This window comes from Chiloscyllium punctatum, chromosome 38 (genome assembly GCF_047496795.1).
Source record: "Chiloscyllium punctatum isolate Juve2018m chromosome 38, sChiPun1.3, whole genome shotgun sequence".
NCBI lineage: Eukaryota > Metazoa > Chordata > Chondrichthyes > Orectolobiformes > Hemiscylliidae > Chiloscyllium > Chiloscyllium punctatum.
The window spans coordinates 26,048,203-26,071,384 of record NC_092776.1 but is presented as its reverse complement, the minus strand read 5'-3'; the positions used below and the strand labels follow the sequence as shown (position 1 = coordinate 26,071,384).

The following is a 23,182-nucleotide window of genomic DNA, read 5'->3' as shown; positions in this document are numbered from 1 at the left end:
GACAGAGGTCACTATTCCACAGACCTCTCAGTTACTTGCTGCTGGCCTCTTTTCAACCAACCTCAACCCCCATATCTGATCCAGTTTGTCTATAGTAACTCCACTGCTTGAACAAATAGTTGTGTAAACAGTACCTGCAAAGAGTGCCAAGTTACCTACTTTTTAAAAAAATATAGTAATCCATTCTGTTATCCTTGGTTTTGAAACAGACCTTTCGCATTTCTGTCCACAATCAAAAATACAGAAGAATTAAAATAAAGATATGGTCTGTGCACAATGATCTAGCCAGCAAACATTGCAGGCATGCATGGGACTGTTAGGAACCCTGGAGTCTTGCAGCTGGAGGGTAACTAAACACAAGCAAGATAAATGAACAGTGAAGCATAAGAATTCATAAAAGAGACAATATAAGCAAATTGATGAGATTTGTTATTGTGCACGCAAAATGGACAATGAAAGCCTGTTTACCAGAGACAGGCTCTAATTCTTAAAGACAGCACACATACTTACAAACATAGAGACAGGCAGCTATCTTAATGAAACAAAAGGGTTGAATTTACTACTGGCTACCCTTTGAACAGTTTGGACAAAGACTTTTTAAAGAAGTTACACAGGATTGTGTGTACAGTTTTCTTTATATCTTAAATGATAATACCCAAAGTTTTTTTCAGGTGGATTTAAGCGTATGTATCAATTTAAAGTTGACTAATCATGTTATAACCATCTTTGATTGACTATATAGCTACCACTCAATAGTAGGGAAATACAGTATTGAATATTTTTGTTTAGATCAATCATTGTCAGTATAAGTGGTTTTTGTTGACCAAGTATTATTGGCTGTACAATACAGCAATCTTTATTTTAGTATAGTATAGAAGTAACTTGTACTGTAATCATCCATAATCAAGTTTGACTGGGTAAATTTACCTTGGACTTTATGCTTGCCCATGCCAATACTCATTCACAGCCACAAATAGAGTTCAGCTCCGCGGTGAAACTTGTTTACAGGTCAGTTGTCAATGAAATGGCTTCATTCAGTGACAGCCTCCCCTGTGAAGAAGATGCAGGCATCTTTTGCATTCCCTTGGTAGGATTGTCAGGATTTAAAAAGCATAGGTTCTCTTTTTGTCCTTGATTTATTAACAGATGTGAGTCATGTGAACCCGATCAGTTAGTCAAGGAGTTTGCTCATGTTAGGCATTAAATTCTTTTATGAGGTCAAGTAAACAGAAGCAAGGAAGTTTCATAAGGAAACTTCATTATAATGATGAATTGGGGAGAGTTTGAGATTGATGGAGCCAGTTATCTAGCATGAAATTTCCAATAATTCATGCATGCAATATGCAAAGTGTACAGTAAGAAAACAATTTAGTTTTGAGGTTATTTCTGGACAATTTTATTTCTTTTTTCTCCACAATCTTTAGGACCTTTTGAGCTATTGCTTTGCTGTTTATATTTTCTTAGCATACTATTAATGGCAGTAATGGGTTTCCCATTGGAATTCTCTTATATCTTAACTTTATGCAGACAAGAAGTGAGACAAAATCAATTTTCCTTTTTGTCCATTTTGCTATAATTGGCTGCATTCTCTTAAATTTCACCTCTTCTCAAACTTTATGGTCCCATCATTAGATCATCTCCTTTCACACGTCCAAATCTGTATCTGGAGCTATGAATGATTATGATTAGGAGCTAACCCCAATAAATTGCACACAATCAACACATCACATCTTGGCTGAATTTTGCACCAATTTGCAAACTTGCCTTCTCCTTCTCATAGGCAATTGGAAACAAATGCAGGCATTACTAGCAAATTTCAATAAATAATAAAAAAAAGTGTTTTATTGGAAGGTTTACATTTGCATGTCAGCAGCTAAATGTATATGGAGAAAATCAAAGCTGAGCTCGCTTACTTTCTTAACCTGTGACCATAATCTTGCATATTCTAACACAGACAAGTAAACAACAATCAGGAGTGGTTTCTCTTTCTGAGCCCAGAACACTGAGTCCATTTATCCATCAAATTAATTTACTAAGATCAATTAATTCAATATAAAGCAACAAATGACGAGGGTTTGCAAATACTAAGCAGATTATCAGAAGTTAACAGTTTTAGTTTATTAACTGCTTGCATTGACAAAAGTTGAATTTTAGACATGTTAAATAGAGGTCTTTTGTTAATCATATGTGCAAAGATGTGGAAATGCACTTCCCTTCAAAGTTTTTGGCATCGCATTTATTCCTTACTCTACCTTATTATTAAGTCCATGAATTTCCCCAAATATCCCTGGTCAGTCTACATGCACATCTATACTTCTGATTAGAATAGTGCATCACGCCAATGCACGTATCCACATTTAAATTATTTCTAAATGATTAGAGTAGGAAAGGTTCATTTACATTTATTGAATTTTAGTCACTCAGAGAATTCTTGCTTTTTCCTCAGCTTTCAATTATTAGAAGCCTTGCATTGGGACAGAATTAGAATGGCACATTAACAACACTTGGCATTATTAACCTGTGAAAGATCCTACATTTCAGTGTGAAAGAGATATGCGATGAGTTCTGATCCTTTGCAAATTACTAGAATGTTTGCTGCTAACTTCACCAAAACCAAATTGCAGTCCTACCTTGTTAGGCTCCCCACTGAACCTAATGAATTGAAATACTTTTTAAAAATTTAACTTTTTTATGATCAGCCTATTCAGAGATGTTATTACACACCTCTGGAGCAGGTAGGACTTGAACCCAGACATCCCAATCCAGGTGTTGGGACACTACCGCTGCACCAGAAAAATCCTTCTTAATGGATTTATGATACGATTACAAATAATTCCTGTTGCATCCATTTAAAGCTGGCAACTAATGTAATTCATATTCCTGACATTTTAATGGACCTTCCTGGCCCATGAAAGGATCAGTGAGGTTGTGAAATCATTCTGAGTTGTTCCTGGAGTTTTTTTAAGATGAATTTTATCTGTCTTACCAGTATTTTAATACAAGCTTTAGCATCTGCACTTTGTAAGTATTGGAAATTGATAATTTTAAGGACCAAAACACTTTAGTATTCAGAGAAAGATTATTTGTTCAAATGATAATAAAATTGATTTCTTTCAGAAATGATGTACAAGTAACTTGGGGCATGTAGTTAGTGCTGTATGCGTGACAGGAACAACATGACTTAGGACTTAGTGTTTCCACCGTGTAACTTCTGGTTGTAAACACATTGATAGAGGTATTACAAGGCCATCTATATGAATCTTCACCTTTGATTGTCTTTCAGTTCCTTCATTCCTTTGAGAATAATATCTACTGTGTATTTCACTTGATCATATTAGTTCTATCCTTCAGTGTTGTTACATTTCAAACACCTTCACTGGCTTTGGCTTTTTACTTGTCAAGGTTGATATAACAATTTTCAAATACTGGATTAGTGGTGCTGGAAGAGCACAGCAGTTCAGGCAGCATCCAACGAGCAGCGAAATCGACGTTTCAGGCAAAAGCCCTTCATCAGGAATAAAGGCAGTGAGCCTGAAGCGTGGAGAGAGATAAGCTAGAGGAGGGTGGGGGTGGGGAGAGAGTAGCATAGAGTACAATGGGTGAGTGGGGGAGGAGATGAAGGTGATAGGTCAAGGAGGAGAGGGTGGAGTGGATAGGTGGAAAAGAAGATAGGCAGGTCGGACAAGTCCGGACAAGTCAAGGAGACAGTGCTGAGCTGGAAGTTTGAAACTAGGATGAGGTGGGGGAAGGGGAAATGAGGAAGCTGTTGAAGTCCACATTGATGCCCTGGGGTTGAAGTGTTCCAAGGCGGAAGATGAGATGTTCTTCCTCCAGGCGTCTGGTGGTGAGGGAGCGGCGGTGAAGGAGGCCCAGGACCTCCATGTCCTCGGCAGAGTGGGAGGGGGAGTTGAAATGTTGGGCCACGGGGCGGTTTGGTTGATTGGTGCGGGTATCTCGGAGATGTTCCCTAAAGCGCTCTGCTAGGAGGTGCCCACTCTCCCCAATGTAGAGGAGACCACATCGGGAGCAACGGATACAATAAATGATATTAGTGGATGTGCAGGTAAAACTTTGATGGATGTGGAAGGCTCCTTTAGGGCCTTGGATAGAGGTGAGGGAGGAGGTGTGGGCACAGGTTTTACAGTTCCTGCGGTGGCAGGGGAAAGTGCCAGAATGGGAGGGTGGGTCGTAGGGGGGTGTGGACTTGACCAGGTAGTCACGGAGGGAACGGTCTTTGCGGAAGGCGGAAAGGGGTGGGGAGGGAAATATATCCCTGGTGGTGGGGTCTTTTTGGAGGTGGCGGAAATGTCGGCGGATGATTTGGTTGATGCGAAGGTTTGTAGGGTGGAAGGTGAGCACCAGGGGCGTTCTGTCCTTGTTATGGTTGGAGGGGTGGGGTCTGAGGGCGGAGGTGCTGGATGTGGACGAGATGCGTTGGAGGGCATCTTTAACCACGTGGGAAGGGAAATTGCAGTCTCTAAAGAAGGAGGCCATCTGGTGTGTTCTATGGTGGAACTGGTCCTCCTGGGAGCAGATACGGCAGAAGCGGAGAAATTGGGAATACGGGATGGCATTTTTGCAAGAGATAGGGTGGGAAGAGGTGTAATCCAGGTAGCTATGGGAGACGGTGGGTTTGTAAAAAATGTCAATGTCAAGTCGGTCGTCACTAATGGAGATGGAGAGGTCCAGGAAGGGGAGCGAGGTGTCAGAGATGGTCCAGGTAAATTTAAGGTCCGGGTGGAATGTGTTGGTGAAGTTGACGAATTGCTCAACCTCCTCGCGGGAGCACGAGGTGGTGCCAATGCAGTCATCAATATAGCGGAGGAAGAGGTGGGGAGTGGTGCCGGTGTAATTACGGAAGATCAACTGCTCTACGTAGCCAACAATGAGGCAGGCACAGCTGTGGCCCATACGTGTGCCCATGGCTATGCCTTTGGTGTGGAGGAAGTGGGAGGATGCAAAGGAGAAATTGTTAAGGGTGAGGACGAGTTCGGCCAAACGAATGAGAGTGTCAGTGGAAGGGTACTGTTGGGGACGTCTGGAGAGGAAAAAACGGAGGGCTTGGAGGCCCTGGTCATGGTGAATGGAGGTGTAGAGGGATTGGATATCCATGGTGAAGATAAGGCTTTGGGGGCTGGGGAAACTGAAGTCTTGGAGGAGGTGGAGGGCGTGGGTGGTGTCTCGAACGTATGTGGGGAGTTCCTGGACTAGGGGGGATAGGACAGTGTCAAGGTAGGTAGAGATGAGTTCAGTGGGGCAGGAGCATGCTGAGACAATGGGTCAGCCAGGGTGGTCAGGCTTGTGGATCTTGGGAAGGAGGTAGAACCGGGCAGTGCGGGGTTCCCGGACTATGAGGTTGGAAGCTGTGGGTGGGAGATCTCCTGAGGTGATGAGGTTCTGTATGGTCTGGGAGATGATGGTTTGGTGATGGGGGGTGGGGTCAGGTCGAGGGAGCAGTAGGAAGAGGTGTCCTTGAGTTGGCGTTTGGCTTCAGCAGTGTAGAGGTCAGTGCGCCAGACTACCACTGCGCCCCCTTTATCCACTGGCTTAATGGTGAGGTTGGGATTGGAGCAGAGGGATTGGAGGGCTGCGTGTTGTGAGGGTGAGAGGTTGGAGTGGGGGAGGGGGGACGACAGGTTGAGGCGGTTAATGTCCCGGCGGCAGTTTGAAATGAAGAGGTTGAGGGCAGGTAATAGGCCAGCGTGGGGTGTCCAGGTGGATGCAGTGTGTTGGAGGTGGGCGAAGGGGTCCTCGGAAGGTGGGCAGGAGTGCTGATTGTGAAAGTAAGCTCGGAGGAGGAGGCGACGGAAGAATTGTTCAATGTCACGTCGTGTATTAAATTCATTGATGCGTGGATGGAGGGGGATGAAGGTGAGTCCTTTGCTGAGGACTGATCATTCGTCCTCAGTGAGTGGGAGATCTGGAGGGATGGTGAAAACTCGGTAGGGCCAGGAACTGGGATCTGGTGTGGGTGTGGAGCTGGGAGTGGGGTCGGAGCCAGTACCTGGAGTGGGTGTGACGGTGGGGGGAATGGGTGTGGAGGCATGAGCTGGGGTAATGTTGCCCTCGGGGTTCTGGGGTGTGGGGATAGTGACAGTGGGGTCTGTGGGGGGCGTGTCAGCAGAATGCAGGTGAGCGGCGCTGGTGGGGGCGTAAGTGGTGGTGATCATGGCAGTAGGGGTGGTGGAAGTCACTGAGCATGTGGCATCAGCGATGATGTGAGGGCCGGAAGTGGCTGTGGGAGTGGCCATGATGGGGGCGGAAGCGCTCCTCAAACATTCCAGAAGATTCCCCTGGCCTCGGAAACGCCATTAGCCATGCGGCTGACGCAGCTACCACCCCCACGCTGAGTGATGATGTCACTTCCGCCCCCATCATGGCCACTCCCACAGCCACTTCCGGCCCTCACATCATCGCTGATGCCACACGCTCAGTGACTTCTGCCACCCCTACTGCCATGATCACCACCACTTCCGCCTCCACCAACGCCACTCACCTGCATTCTGCTGACACGCCCCCCACAGACCCCACTGTCACTATTCCCACACTCCAGAACCCCGAGGGCAACATTACCCCAGCTCATGCCTCTACACCCATTCCCCCCATCATCACACCCACTCTAGGTACTGGCTCCGACCCCACTCCCAGCTCCACACCAAAACCAGATCCCAGCTCCCAGCCCTGCCGAGTTTTCACCATCCCTCCTGACCTCCCACTCACTGAGGACGAACGATCAGTCCTCAGCAAAGGACTCACCTTCATCCCCCTCCGTCCACGCATCAATGAATTTAATACACGACGTGACATCGAACAATTCTTCTGTCGCCTCCGCCTCCGAGCTTACTTTCACAATCAGGACTCCCGCCCACCTTCCGAGGACCCCTTCGCCTACCTCCATCACACTGCATCCACCTGGACACCCCACGCTGGCCTATTACCTGCCCTCAACCTCTTCATTTCAAACTACCGCCGGGACATTAACCGCCTCAACCTGTCGTCCCCCCTCCCCCACTCCAACTTCTCACCCTCACAACACGCAGCCCTCCAATCCCTCTGCTCCAATCCCAACCTAACCATTAAGCCAGCGGATAAAGGGGGCGCAGTGGTAGTCTGGCGCACTGACCTCTACACCGCTGAAGCCAAATGCTAACTCGAAGACACCACTTCCTACCGCCCCCTCGACCATGACCCTACCCACCATCACCAAACCATCATCTCCCAGACCATACAGAACCTCATCACCTCAAGAGATCTCCCACCCACAGCTTCCAACCTCATAGTCCGGGAACCCCGCACTGTCCGGTTCTACCTCCTTCCCAAATCCACAAGCCTGACCACCCTGGCCGACCCATTGTCTCAGCATGCTCCTGCCCCACTGAACTCATCTCTATCTACCTTGACACTGTCCTATCCCCCCTAGTCCAGGAACTCCCCACATACGTTCGAGACACCACCCACGCCCTCCACCTCCTCCAAGACTTCAGTTTCCCCGGCCCCCAACGCCTTATCTTCACCATGGATATCCAATCCCTCTACACCTCCATTCGCCATGACCAGGGCCTCCAAGCCCTCCGTTTTTTCCTCTCCAGACGTCCCCAACAGTACCCTTCCACTGACACTCTCATTCATTTGGCCGAACTCGTCCTCACCCTTAACAATTTCTCCTTTGAATCCTCCCACTTCCTCCACACCAAAGGCGTAGCCATGGGCACACGTATGGGCCCCAGCTATGCCTGTCTCTTTGTTGGCTACGTAGAGCAGTTGATCTTCCGTAATTACACCGGCACCACTCCCCACCTCTTCCTCCGCTACATTAATGACTGCATTGGCACCACCTCGTGCTCCCGCGAGGAGGTTGAGCAATTCGTCAACTTCACCAACACATTCCACCCGGACCTTAAATTTACCTGGACCATCTCTGACACCTCGCTCCCCTTCCTGGACCTCTCCATCTCCATTAGTGATGACCGACTTGACACTGACATTTTTTACAAACCCACCGACTCCCATAGCTACCTGGATTACACCTCTTCCCACCCTATCTCTTGCAAAAATGCCATCCCGTATTCCCAATTTCTCCGCCTTCGCTGTATCTGCTCCCAGGAGGACCAGTTCCACCATAGAACACACCAGATGGCCTCCTTCTTTAGAGACTGCAATTTCCCTTCCCACGTGGTTAAAGATGCCCTCCAACGCATCTCGTCCACATCCCGCACCTCCGCCCTCAGACCCCACCCCTCCAACCATAACAAGGACAGAACGCCCCTGGTGCTCACCTTCCACCCTACAAACCTTCGCATCAACCAAATCATCCGCCGACATTTCCGCCACCTCCAAAAAGACCCCACCACCAGGGATATATTTCCCTCCCCACCCCTTTCCGCCTTCCGCAAAGACCGTTCCCTCCGTGACTACCTGGTCAGGTCCACACCCCCCTACGACCCACCCTCCCATTCTGGCACTTTCCCCTGCCACCGCAGGAACTGTAAAACCTGTGCCCACACCTCCTCCCTCACCTCTATCCAAGGCCCTAAAGGAGCCTTCCACATCCATCAAAGTTTTACCTGCACATCCACTAATATCATTTATTGTATCCGTTACTCCCGATGTGGTCTCCTCTACATTGGGGAGAGTGGGCACCTCCTAGCAGAGCGCTTTAGGGAACATCTCCGAGACACCCGCACCAATCAACCAAACCGCCCCGTGGCCCAACATTTCAACTCCCCCTCCCACTCTGCCGAGGACATGGAGGTCCTGGGCCTCCTTCACCGCTGCTCCCTCACCACCAGACGCCTGGAGGAAGAACATCTCATCTTCCGCCTTGGAACACTTCAACCCCAGGGCATCAATGTGGACTTCAACAGTTTCCTCATTTCCCCTTCCCCCACCTCATCCTAGTTTCAAACTTCCAGCTCAGCACTGTCTCCTTGACTTGTCCGGACTTGTCCGACCTGCCTATCTTCTTTTCCACCTATCCACTCCACCCTCTCCTCCTTGACCTATCACCTTCATCTCCTCCCCCACTCACCCATTGTAGTCTATGCTACTCTCTCCCCACCCCCACCCTCCTCTAGCTTATCTCTCCACGTTTCAGGCTCACTGCCTTTTTTCCTGATGAAGGACTTTTGCCCGAAACGTCGATTTCGCTGCTCGTTGGATGCTGCCTGAACTGCTGTGCTCTTCCAGCACCACTAATCCAGTATTTGGTTTTCAGCATCTGCAGTAATTGTTTTTACCTTAACAATTTTCAAACACAACTGAGTTACATTGTTCTCACCTTCTGCTTGTTTTTAAATGTCTTTTTTACGTTTCCTTCCTGACTCTTTATTCCATTTAGAGTCATAAAGTCATAGACATATGCTGCACAGAATCAGACCCTTTGGTCCAACCTGTCCATGCCGACCAGATATCCCAATCTAATCTAGTCCCAACCCAATCTAGTCCCACCTGCCAGCACCTGGACCATATCCCTCCAAAGTCTTCCTATTCATATAACCAAATATCTTTTAAGTGTTGCAATTGTACTCGCCTCCACCACTTCCTCTGGCAGCTCATTGCATAATCGTACCACCCTCTGTGTAAAAATGTTGCCCCTTAGATCTCTTTTATATCTTTCCCCTCTCACCCTAAACCTATGCCCTCTAGTTTTGGACTCCCCCACCCCAGGGAAAATAAATTGTGTATTTATCCTATCCATGCACCTCATAATTTTGTAAACGTCTACAAGGTCACCCCTCAGCTTTTGACACTTCAGGGAAAACAGCCCCAGCCTGTTCACGCACTCCCTATAACTCAAATTCTCCAACCCTGGCAACATCCGTGTAAATCTTTTCTGAACCCTTTCAAGTTTCACAACATCTTTCCGATAGGAAAAAAACCAGAATTGCACGCAATATTCCAACAGTGGCCTAACCAATGTCCTATACAGCCGCAACATGACTTCCCAAGTCCCGTTCTCAATAATCTGATCAGTAAAGGAAAGCATACCAAACGCCTTCTTCACTATCCTATCTACCTATGACTCCACTTTCAAGGAGCTATGAACCTGCACTCCAAGGTCTCTTTGTTCAGCAACACTCCCTCGGACCTTCTCTTAATCTCCTTTTTTCTCGACTGCTCCATAATCCCTCAAGTGTCCCCATACTTTATCCTATAGTTTCCTCCATCTAGCATAATTTTTCTTTCCCTTATATTTTAGTTTATTGGACATGAAAATAAATTCTCAGAAGCAACTTTCATGAGGTCCCCACTATGACATTGGCATTGCTGTGCCATTATTGATTCAAAATCCCAATTACTTATACCACATAGAGTGTGATGTGAGTGGTGAGCTTTGAAGCTCACCTGACCAGCTATTGCAACAGTTTTTGGCCTGTTTACATTTATTTGCATGTGATAAGTGTAAGAAATCAGTAATGGTTAGCTTATCTCAGAGAAGAGTGATCTAATACAATTCAGCAGTATAACTGAGAGTGACAACTAATGAATAAAGTTATATGCAATGTATGATGGAACAATTTTTTTTTCACTTTTCCATACTTCAGGGAAGTACTACTGACAATTCTTACTCGATTTTTGAGAAGATACATTGCTGCAAGGCAGTTCTATCATCTTTTACTGAGGTATGTTATAATGTGTGTTTTGAATGACAAAGTAGGACTCAAGGACATTTTATTCCACATCAGAAGCTCAGTGTTGACTGATATATGCAAGCTTTATTTTATTTTACTTTTATTTTGATTTCATTTTTTTTCTTTGTCTGTCTGGGTAATTATAGTTTCTATTAAGGCTAATAACATATTTAGTAGTTTATGCTGATGCAATGTTTCAGATGCCACTAGGAAATGATCTTTTAGGGTAGGCATTCAGTCTGTGGGTGAAGGTCTCATTCAGATGCTACAGTCACAATTAAAACTGATCCTCATGTTCCACTTGTAGGTCAAGTGACCACAACCTCCCTGACTGATCCTTAAGCAGTTAAGTTTTGTCCACATTCTGTGGAAGATTAACACCTCGAAACTTTGGTCAAGTAGCAGGTTTACAGTCACCCAAGAGATGTATGATTAAGAAATGGCATTATTGTTAGTTTGTCAGGCGCAGTGTGTGTTCCTGTAGGGGCTACAGGATTTCAGATGACTGAGTGGGTCTTCTTTGAGGTTCTATGTCAGTGGAGGTGCTTTATTATCTGTCAGTCAGTGATGTTGTAGAAGGAGAATAAGTTTTGCCCTACATTATTAATGATGCAAAAGGGTTACTCAGATAAATCCTATCTTCTCTTCCTATTTATCAGTTTTGTTTTTATATCATGTTTTATAAAATCATTATACCATAACAGTTTTTTGTAGCTTATTAAACTTCATTTTAACTTAATCTGCTGGATATATGAAAGATAACCCAGTTGCCATCTTAAAATTTCTGTTCGTAAAATTCAACTTAGAAAGCATGGACTTCAAGCATAGATATTTCCGTAATTTTCCAAGGAGCTAATTTGAATTTCTCTTAGACATTGAGATTGCCATCATAACAAATGTCAATAAAGCATCTTGAAACAGTAGTACATATTATTCTGAGGATTGTGGATCAAAGTGGGTTCCCAGATAAATTGTGTCTCTTCTTTTGTTTTTGCCCCAACTCCAGTTCACAAAATTCCTGATTAATTTGCACTGCCAACATTTTTTAAATGATTTTGAGATGCCAATTTTGAACTAAGGTGTACAAAGTTAAAAATCACACGATACCAGGTTATAGTCCAACAGGTTTACTTGGAAGTACGAGCTTTTGGAGTGCTGCTCCTTCATCACGTGGTTGTGAGGAGCAGCACTTTGAAAGCTAGTGCTTCCAAATAAACCTGTTGGACTATAACCTGGTAATGTGTGATTTTTAACATTTTTTTATTGTTTGTAAGTTATTCTGTTTTATTTGGGTGACCAAGATAAGAAAGAGTCTTAGACAGAAATTAAATAGCACTATTCACGTTGACTAAATAATACACTAAAGTAATATTCAATATTTTTTCTGACCAGTATTGTTCAATATTTGTCTAATTACAGACTTAAGCTTAATGCAAAGTCCATCATTACATTTGAAAACTTTTATTCACACTTCAAAGAACAAGAACCAAAGGGGTATCCAGCTTGGATGGATCCTGTAAAAAGGCCCCAGGAAAACAAAAGAATGAGTGCAACACAAGTTCATATACAATTGAAAGCAATGGTTCGGGAAAGGTAATATCAATGTTTTTATAAAAATGAGAAGAAACAGTTTTTTTATTGTTTGCTTTAAACTTGAAAAGTATCTTTCTCTCTGTTTCCTTAAATGATAAAAAGTTATGCCTCACTAATGATAAGCTCTACTTGTGGTGTTCTCAGCTTTTAATAGACAGTGGGATATTTATTTGGTGTGTGTTACTGACACCTATTTTCAATAGGTTCTCTCATAGAAATATTGACACAAAATGATGAAATGACACAGCACAATGTTGTAGGGTACTGGACTCAGGGTATGTGAAATCCTTAGGAGCTTAACACTGGTATTTGTCGATTTACATTTTCTCATACGTGAATGTTTTATGCCTATACCTTTTGTATTCTTTAATTTGTTCATGGATTGTGCTAGCATGGTTGGTCATTGTTCCCATCCCTAACTGTTCTTGAAAAGCTGGTGGTGAGCAGCCTTATGGGATTGTTTTAATATATCTGGTGTATGTACACCTACCATGCTGTTGCTAACCACATTCAGGATTTAGACCCAGTGGGAGTGAGGGTGTTGGTGATATAGTTTCAAGTCAAAATACTGTGGTATGGAAGGAAACTTGAAAGTGGTGGCATTTTCTTGCGCCTATTGCTCTTGTTCTTCTAGATGGTCAAAATTGTTTGTTTGGAAAGAACTTTCAAAGAAGCCTTGGCACCCAATGCTGCCAGTGTACAGCAACATGAATGTTGAAGGTGGATGGGTACCGATCAGTGAGATGCATTGTTAAACATGGTGTTGAGCTTCTTGAGTGTTGCTTAAGCTACACTCATCCGAACTAGTGAAGAACATTCCACCATGTTCCTGATTTATACCTTGTAAATAGTGGACAGGCTTGGGTTGTCAGGAAATCAGTTACTTGCTGCAAAATGTGAAGTCTCTGACCTGTTCTTATAGCCACAGTATGCCTATGATTGATCCAGTCACGTTTCTGATAAATGGCAATTTCTAGGATGTTGACTATGGGGATTCAACAGTGTTAATGCCTTTGAAAATCAACCAGAAATGGTTAGATTTTCTCTTGTTGGAAATGGTCATTTCTGACACTAATGTAGCACAAATGTTACTTGTCACTTAGCCCAAGTCTGATTGTTATTGAGGTCTTGCTGCAGACTGGCACAAACTCTTTCAGCGTCAGTAGAGTTGTGAATGCTACAGAACATCCCCATTTGTGACTAGCTGGTGGTGGGAAGTCATTGATGAAGCAGCTGAAAGTGGTTAGGCTTTAGACACTACCCTGAGGGACTCCTGAAACATTACCCTGGTGCTGAAATAGTTGGCCCTCCAACAACCACAGCTCTCTTCTTTTATTCTAAGTATGACTCTAGCCCATGGAGAGTTTTGCCCTTGATAGACCTTCTGGTAAATTTTTCTAGATCGCTTTGATATACTTGGCCATGTGTTGCCTTGTTGTGAAGGACCATCACTCTCAACACATTAGCATTTCTGCAAAAGCTGCTGGATGTAAAGAATCACTTAAGTTCTGTGTTTGAAGGTTATTAGATTTTATTTGATTGAAATAACACAGGAGTATTTTGAGATCAACAAAAATAAAACAACACAAGTCCAGAGCATGTGGTGATATTCTCGTCTGAGGCTTGGTTGTCATTTCTCATAATATGATCATTAAACAGGGTTTATAAGATACATGCGCAAGTGACTAATGTTGAGAAATACAAAGAATATTTTTCATGGTGCACTGTGATAAGCCAATATAGTTTAAACAGTGGATTTTAAAAAATCCTGTAAAGAAAGGAGATTATTTGCAGTCAATTTAAACTGAAATGACACTAAATAGGGGCAGATGTTGCACCTTGAATAATTCCTCTGTTTATTTCTTTTATTGTCCTCATGCCCACCTGCGTTTCTGAAACTAAGAGGTTGATGCCACCTTTAAGGCCACTATCATTCAAGGCTATGTGCCTTATACAGAAAAGTGGGAGTGGTGTTGGTTGTAGTTTATTTTTGGTGGTACAGAATTGATGAGCCAAAAGGACTCTTCTGTAGTCTGTGATTCTATATCAGTGTCAGCAATTTGCTGATTGTTAGGATATTTGTAATGGGGCCATGCAACCATTCCCCATCTGATTAAGCAGATCTCTAGAAACCAAATTGCACCTCAAAATGTGTAAATATATAAATCTGCCTAACACACGGTTTTGTCTTATTTCCAGACCACTGGAACTGAGAGATCTTTTTATAAAAGTGGATAACGGTAGAATGCTTCCAGTCACATTTCAAAATGTTTTGCATCAACTAGGAATTGAAATGGAACAAGAAGAATTCATAAAACTGTTGAAAAGGTACTATTAATAACTGCAATATTAGTAATGCAGTGATTTGTAGCAAATGGTTTGATGACATGCAGGACTTGTATGATTAAAACACACACAAAAAATCTGATTTTCGAAGGCTTATGATGCTTTTCTGAAGCAAGTGGCATTTTGTGGCAAGTGTTAAAACGCTTAAAATGAACACGTTCATATGTCCATTATGTGGTTAATAAATCTTGTGGTCTAGTTGGAATTCCCATTTCCGAACAATAATAGACTAAAGGTTGCCCACTTTACCTTGGTGGAACTTATCATGTGAACATCTAGGACATTTCCAGCTGAAGCAGCATACATGGGGTCAATAATACACACAACCAGCAATGGAGTAGATCAGTGCTGAAACCACACACCCTTTTTCCAGTAGTAGGTGCAGTATTCAGTAGCTTAAAAGGCCTGTAGCCACTTTGACAGCTGAGAGAAGGACAGTGTGTCTAGTAAGGGAGAGGGTTAAGTGGCAGGTGGATGTGCTGCAAGGTGCCAATGGGGGGAGGAATAGGATGCCATGTGAGTTAAAGGGAGAGTGTCAGGGAGGAGTAAGGGGTGAGAGGGTTACAAATGGCAGATGGATAGAGATGTACAGGTGCCAGGTAGTGAGGGGATGCAGGTGCTAGATGGTTAGGGATTTGGTTGTCAAGTGTAGGTGAGGGCTTACGATAGGTTGGGAATTCAGGTCCAGGGGACTATTGGTAGCTCTGGGCATTGCAGGGATTATGGGAGGTGTAGGATAGTACGGTGAGTAATCGGATATGTAGGGGTTGGGTCAGCAAATGCCTGCATCAGAGACATTGAGTCTGGGCAAGCAATGGGATAGGATGTGAATTGGGGATGTGTACATCAAGACAAGGGAGTGGAGGTGGGGAGTTGAGAGTCAGGATGTGTGTTGTGTTATGGGGTGGTTAAAGGTTACGTCGGGTTGGGGAGTCAAGGAAGGGGGAGCTTCAATCAGAGGTTGGGGGTTAGGGATTTGTTGGGATGTTGAGATGAGGGTCAGTTTTCTAATTATCAGCAGTTACAGCAGGTTTTTAATTCCATAATTTGTCCTTGCTAACTATTTAGCTAAGTGAGTCAAACCATCCAAAGCCTCTGAATCTACCTCAGAGTTGGAGACATTTTCAGGGGGCTATAGACTCTGTGCAATTGTCCATTGTAAAGTTGGGTCGATTCAGCTGTGTTAGGACCTTTGCTTGGTCCTGACACGTAAATCTCATCTATGCTGCTACAGCGACTACTTCTCCATCAATGGATCTGGGTCAAAATGTTTGATTCCTATTTTTAACATATTTTTAACAGATCGCAAACCTCAAGGGCAAAGTTAGATAGCACCTGAAAATCTGGGATAATGATACAGGATTAACCTATGCTCATTCATTCTGCTGCTAGATGTTTTCATTCAGCCAGCATTAAGGTGCTGTTGAGTGAACAAAACAGTGAGATGCTCACACGAGTTCATGCTAAATTGCAAGAGTTAGAATCAACTTGTACCTCTTAAGAGGAAGGCATGTTGTTCTGAAAATTAGCTTGACCTGGTAAACATTGACAAATAGCCCAACTTAGTGGAGAGTAGACTCCAAGTTTCTCTGATGTAGCACTGGAGACCATGGTGCAGGAGATAATAATAAGGAGAGAGATTCTTTAAGCACAGGAAGCCTTTTGGACAGATACTGTACAGGCAGCCAACTGTCATGGTCAATGCCTGTGGTATAGGATTGAATACAGGTGCCACAAAACATTCAATGGCATCCCACATTGCTCAAGGTTTATGAATGTATCCACATGCCATATCCTTAAACCTGAACCATAAGCTTCACACACTGCTCAATTCCCTACACTCTCTCCATTCAATCTCTGTAAGTCATCACTTATGCCTCAGCATCATCTTGCCCTCAAACACTGGACTCTGAGAGCCTCTCAGTTTGCACACAATGCTACCTTTTTAAAACCATTCAACCATATCATTACTATCATACCTCACCCAGTGATGCACTATCTTCTTCCCTGTATTACAAGATGGTGCAATACTGGAGGCAGCAGCAATTCACCATCATTGAACCAGCCATGTCTGAGGCTGTGGCCAGCAGCGGGGTTGAGAAAATCGAAGATAATGATCTAAACCATCTTTTTAAATCTCACATCCTTAAAGTGTGTGATTTAAGGATATACTTGCTACATCCTTGCACATGCAACTTTATCATTGTGCCTTTCTTCTTTCAGATAGACGAGAACCTGGCCAGTCAGAGGTATAGGAGCAAGCAATGAAAGAGGAAATGTGGAATAATGATGAAGAAACAGAATTACTTACTTTTCAGAATAGTTTGGAGGAGGGATGTGCATAGGCTGAAATATTTAGTAACCTGCAGTCAGGAGAGGGGAAACCAGTTATCCAGATGTTAGCTTACAGACGGATCTGCTGCAGAGGACTCAGATGAGGGCTGGAATACAGGAAAGGCTGATGGGAATGCACAGTGAAATAATTGGTACATCTCAAATACAGAAAACCTGTGGTCAATGTCAAGCATTTGGAGGAGTCATATTGTCATAGAGATCTATAGTATCATTTCCATGTTAGTCAAAAACAATCACCTAACTATTCTAATTTCATTTTCCAGCACTTGGCCCATAGCCTTGTCTAGATTAGAGTGGTGCTGGAAAAGCACAGCAGGTCAGGAATTCCTGATGAAGGGCTTTAGCCCAAAATGTCGATTTTCCTGCTCCTCGGATGCTGCCTGACCTGCTGTGCTTTTCCAGCACCACTCTAATCTAGACTCTGATTTCCAGTATCTGCAATACTCACTTTTGCCATAGCCTTTTCTGTCTTGGCATCGCAAGTGCACATGTAAATGCTTCTTCAATATTATGAGGGTTTCTGCCTCTACCAACATTACAGGTAGTGAGTTCCAGATTCCTACCACCATCTGGGTGAAAGCAATTTCTCTTTGGAAACCTTCTGCCCCTTCTCCATAATCTATGCCCCCAGTTTTGGATTACTTCATCAAAGAGAAAAGTTTGTTCCTGTCTATAAACCTCATAATTTTATAATCATCACCTATCATGTCCCTTCTCAGTCTCTGAAGGTGAGGTGTGGAAATGTTGGTGAATAGGGAATTCAGTTTGTATTCACTGGGACTGCAGTTGGACCAGCTGATCATGAACACTTTGATCAGAAAAGGACAAGATTGGTTGCTTCTCTTTCTCCTCTTCCTCCTCCTCTTCCACTTCTCATCTGGTTGCTGTACACTCCAGTGGCAAGAGCAGTGCCTTCATGATAGAGCAGACAAATTGTGACATATTCCACCAAGCATTGGTACACTGCTCCAGAACAGTCCTGGCTAAATATTGGCTTCACTGCAAAGAGGTTTTATTAAGATCTTCTTTGCAGCAATGGAAATATTGTAGTGAGATCCATTTTAACTCTTGGAGAGAAGTGATGTGAGTACATATATTTCTGGTGCACTACAAGCCTGGTTTACTAAATGCTTAGAAAAAGTGGATGCTTGTCCCTGTTCTCTGAATGCAACCACAGCTAGAATGTTCTCCAAGGAAAGAAAGAATTCCAACAGCAGACAGTATAAATAAGGTAATGTTTTGCTGAAACCAACATTCCAACAATGGTCTCCAATCATTAGCTGTGATATAAGTACAGTTTTACAGATTCCAGGAAATTTAATTGGTCAGTTGGTAGCATTAGTTAATGTACATTAGGTGTCCACAATAATTTTGGAATGTTTTAAGAGTAAAAAGCATATTCATTAAAAAATTGTGATAATGCAGGCAGATAGGTGATATGATACAAGATTCAGCAAAACCATTAACCTTGTAGTTAACTTATGGTCAGGGTTTCTTTTTCAGGAGCAGCCCCAGTGTAGATGATACACTTTGCAAATGGTCAATGGCTTTTCAGTGCAAGGAACAACACATTGGAGAGGTCTTGTCACCATTCGGTATTATTCTTTCACAATGAGAATACATCTTACATATTACATTAAATAGCTAAAGTATTTAAGTCATTTTTTATTGAAAAGAAAACAAGTCCTCCCCATTACAGTGATATAGAACTCGATTTCTAGACTTTGATTTTGATTACTCATTATTCCCTTTCCATGCTAAACTTTTTCTGAGTTTTATTATCCTTTATCATCTCCATTTCCAGGTATGACCCAGATGATCTTGGAATCGTTAAAGCTGGCAGTTTAATGAGGGCTTTGGGTTTCCAAACGACAGGTGAGAACAGAGCAGGATGGGGAGCAGTTCCATCAGCACTTGGCAAATCGACCAGATTCAGATTGCCAGAAGATCAACCAAGTATGTCTGGGTGCTTCCTTTATTCTTCATGGAGCTACAGGGTCGATTTTAACCATTAAGCTGTTGACTGGCTGTTCCATAGTGCCAGTAGGATGTCCAGTATATTTTTAGGGTCAGGCCTTGCTGACATATTTGCAGTGAGCTGCAAGCAGCACATGGGTGTTGTGAGGCAGATTTCAAGCTCCAGGTTAGGAAAAAGTGAGGTTCATGGAGAGTTGGGACTAGGGAGTCCAGGGAGGCTGAAGCCCACATTATTCTTTCTCCTCATGGCCTCATCAGTATAATGCCACGTCTATTTTATTCTGAATTAGTGTCCATTGCTCAGCAGGCAGTAAAACCAGCACTGGGGTCCTACTTATGGCATAGGGCCCTGATTTGCTTACTAAACCTCGGTTCTCCTGGTAGATGGGGGTGTCTTATTGCTAATTGGGATATGGGCCAATGGGCTGAAGAGTGCCAGATGGAGTTTAATTTAGATAAATGCAAGGTGCTGCATTTTGGAAAGGCAAATCAGAGCAGGACTTATACACGTAATGGTAAGGTCCTGGGGAGTGTGGCTGAACAAATCGCAGGTCGATAGGATAGTGAAGAAGGCTTTTGGTATGCTTTACTTTATTGGTCAGAGCATTGAATATAGGAGTAGGGAGGTCATGTTGAGGCTGTACAAGACATTGGTTGGGCCATTTTTTGAATATTGTGTGCAATTCTGGTCTTCCACCTATCGGAAGGATGTTTTGAAACTTGACAGGGCTCAGAAAAGATTTACAAGGATGTTATCAGGGTTGGAGGATTTGAGTTACAGGGAGAGGCTAAACAGGCTGGGGCTGCTTTCCCTGGAACAACGGAGGCTGAGGGGTGACCTTAAAAAGGTGTATAACATCATGAGAGGCATGGATAGGGTAAATAGTTATGGTAAATAGGGTAAATCCATCTTTTCCCTGGGGGGGGGAGCCCAGAACAAGAGGGGTAGGTTTACGGTGAGAGGGGAAAAATCTAAAGGAGACCTAAGGATCAATCTTTTCATGCAGAGGATGGTAGTGTGTGGAATGAGCTGCCAGAGGAAGTGGTAGAGGCTGGTACCAATACAACATTTAAAACGCATCTGGATGGCTATATGATTAGGAAGGGTTTAAAGGGATATGGGCCAAGTACTGGCAAATGGGACTAGATTGGGTTAGGCTATCTGGTTGGCATGGACAAAATGGACCAAAGGTTCTGTTTTGTGCTGTATATCTCTACGACACTATGACTCTATATATGTAAGTACCCAGCCAGGCAGAGGGAGACAACATATCCCCTTAAATGAGAATTAGATGTAATAAAAATAAAATGCATGTTAATCAATCACATTAAAGTGCCTGAAACTGTAACAAATCTTTGGCTTTGAATGTGTAAGAACGTATATGTGAACCTGAGGGCTTGGAACTGTGTTCAACATGAAATCAGCATCCCTTTATTTTCCATCCAGCTCATAAGCAACCAAATGTAAATCAGTACAAAACAATATGCTGCATTTCAATCTTTGCTGTTTAAAAGTTGCGCCACAATTACAGGTAAACATACATATCAACATGAACTGATGAATCTGTCAAATCTTTGATGATCCAATTGCTTTCCCTAGCTGGATTTTGTTTATTATTTTTGCATTCATGGATTACCTTTCCCATTCAAATGCAGAATCCCCTGGAAGAAACCAAACCAAAGCAGGCATGGAGAGAAAATTGACATTGGACATAGAAAACTGGTTAAAGGAAAAATTTAGAGAGGGTTTCAAGAGTATGCTGACTGATTTTTATTACTATGACCAAGACAACTCCGGAAAGGTAACTTGGTGTTCCTAGGACCTATATTGACATTAAATGTTGATGAAACTGCACTGATTGCTCAAAGTTCCATTCTACTCTCAAGTGATTTTTAACCTCTGTTTGTGTTTCTCTGTACCAGTCAGGACGAATTATGTGCGTCAGTATGGGGAAGGAGGAGCTTAAAATGCCTCAATATTGCAGTGTGCAAAACAAATTAGCTTTTGTCCTATTCAGTTTTTTGGGGAATGTGCCAGTAGGTTAGATGGCCAATTTTCAAGTGACATTTGGAACGTACTGTAGGCTTAACAGAGTAACTTCATAGAGTTATATAGTGGAGACAATTAAGGGACACTGTCTTTGTAATAGTGTTTGGTAAACATTTCATACTTGCTTGAAAACATAAAAGCATGTGTGGCACTCATTGTTGGATGATTTATATGAGATATGTTTTTTATGAAAATGGTACACTTTTTCTACTATTTAAAGAAAATCCAATTTTGAAAAGGGAATATTTATTTTGCCAAATTAAGGGATTGAGTGACACAATGGAAACTGGGCAGGAATCCAGCTGAGACTAAAAGGATACAGTTCTAACAGTAAATAATTCCATGGAGCCTTGACTCTGTTCCCAGTATAATTAATCCACAATGTAAATACTCTTCCAGATATTAAACACTAATTTACTGATTCAGCTTTGACAGGCCACAAAGTCAATGAGTCTGGTGAGTGGAGAGGTGCTGATGATATAATGGTGCTGTTAGTCTTCTTTGCAGGAATTTGAGGTAAGGGTGCATGTCAGCACACTGGGGAGAAACATCTGTTAACTGAATGACCCATTATCCAGTCTATTGTAGAAAGATGGAGGTTGTCAATAGCATTGTTCTCAGTAACATTAGAAAAACAGAAAATAAGGCTTTTTTTAAATGAACTACATCAAAACAATGGCCCCTTTAGAATTAAGTACCAGAATAAAAGTTATGTCTAAAAGCTAAGGGGTCTTTTAACTTAATCCTTCAAATGGAAAATTAGTAGGACATCGTCAGGTGCCCATTTTACACTCTACCTGATTTGACTTTTCACTATAGTCAGCTGGTAACAGTTTAACATACACAGCCAATAACAAATAAAATGAGAAATAGGGCAGGATGAAGCAATATTAACACAATGATAAATCATTTATTACAGGATAAATGTTGATAACTGGTTTTAGGTATTAATATGTTATCAGTCACCTTGTTAAGCGCTTTCATTAAAATTTACTTTGTGCTAGAGTGTCAATGCATAAATCGAGGAAACCACTTCTAGGAATTTTCTTTTCACATGAAGGTATCCAGAGACAACTTCCTATGTGTCTTGAAAAAATACAACCTTCGGCTGCAGGATGACCAGCTAAATACTTTCCTTGTGCGTTGTGGACTTCAAGAAGATGCAGCAACTATAAACTACATGGAGTTTCTTCACAATTTTCAAGATAGAAGTGGAAACGGAATACCTCACCGAATTATAACTGATGAAAATCACAGGTGATAATGTAGTCAGGCAATAGGTATTTTCATTTGGAATTGTTTCTTTGTTTCATGCCTGCAATAGAAAACTGGTCCTACAGAATATGTCTTGTTTGCAGAAATAATGCAGTGTACATATGCTGTGAAATAATTTCAAGATGAATTCTGTTTACAGTGTTTATAATCATTCTTCTTTGTCCAATGCAGATTTAACAAACTCAGAAGCTTTGGTTCTCAATCCTCAGTCACTGCTTTGGAGGCAAAGCTAATGGAACTGTTACACAATGAATTCCTTTCCCTTTTAGGAAGTTTTCAGTAAGTGATATAATTAATTTTATGCATTTGATGACCATCTCAAACTTATAACAAAGAAAACAAAAGTGCCTAGAACAGCAATTGATAACTTTCAGAGTACAATTAATGTTTTTACACAAATATTCTGTGTGGCTGGTACCCCTTAAGTGAGACTTTACTGCCCCACAAGGTGCTGAGCAAAGTGTGCCGGCCAAAGGTATGGGGGGAGGGTGCACACCAGGACATCTCTATGCAGTGCTGTCCCTCGGAATGTCACCAATAGTGGAGATAGCAGCTTCTCAATTCCTGGAGATTGGAGGTTGACAAACAATTTAACTAATTAAAGACCCAGCCAGGGGCCATTAATAGCAGACTGACTCCTTGCTACATGGACAGTCCATGTTCTGCATAGAGCTGGCCTGCCTGCAATCTCTTGTGCGATAGTGGTTTGGGGGTGGAGGGAATGCCATCAGGTGCAAAGACAACAATGTCTCAACAAGAGAACCCACTGGGGCCAAGGATAACTTTATTGAAATGCTTTCCTCAATAAAAGCTGAGCTCTGCCTGTTTGAATAATGAAGTATTTTCCTCTCCTGTGAGGGAACTGTAAAATGGACGCATGCTCTCATTTTCCTTGCAGCCTTTCCAAGGGGCACTTCTCTCAATGGCAGTACAGAGCAGTTGGCCCTCTGCATTG

General features: G+C 42.9%; 1 protein-coding gene across 3 annotated transcripts in view; it reads left to right on the top strand.

Moving 5' to 3' along the window:
• LOC140463460 (EF-hand calcium-binding domain-containing protein 6-like) overlaps positions 1-23,182 on the top strand; it is a 56,677-nt gene that overhangs the window by 4,814 nt on the left and 28,681 nt on the right. Inside the window, exons 1-8 of one of the 3 annotated variants that reach the window (XM_072557438.1) lie at positions 9,143-9,222; positions 10,545-10,622; positions 12,051-12,224; positions 14,424-14,552; positions 18,730-18,881; positions 20,559-20,704; positions 22,013-22,209; positions 22,399-22,506. In XM_072557438.1, the coding sequence (XP_072413539.1) occupies positions 9,158-9,222; positions 10,545-10,622; positions 12,051-12,224; positions 14,424-14,552; positions 18,730-18,881; positions 20,559-20,704; positions 22,013-22,209; positions 22,399-22,506 (1,049 nt within the window). In that variant the 5' untranslated portion in view covers positions 9,143-9,157. Of the gene's footprint in view, positions 1-9,142; positions 9,223-10,544; positions 10,623-12,050; positions 12,225-14,423; positions 14,553-18,729; positions 18,882-20,558; positions 20,705-22,012; positions 22,210-22,398; positions 22,507-23,182 lie in introns of those variants that run through there. The other 2 variants (XM_072557437.1, XM_072557436.1) reach the window with 2 other exon arrangements.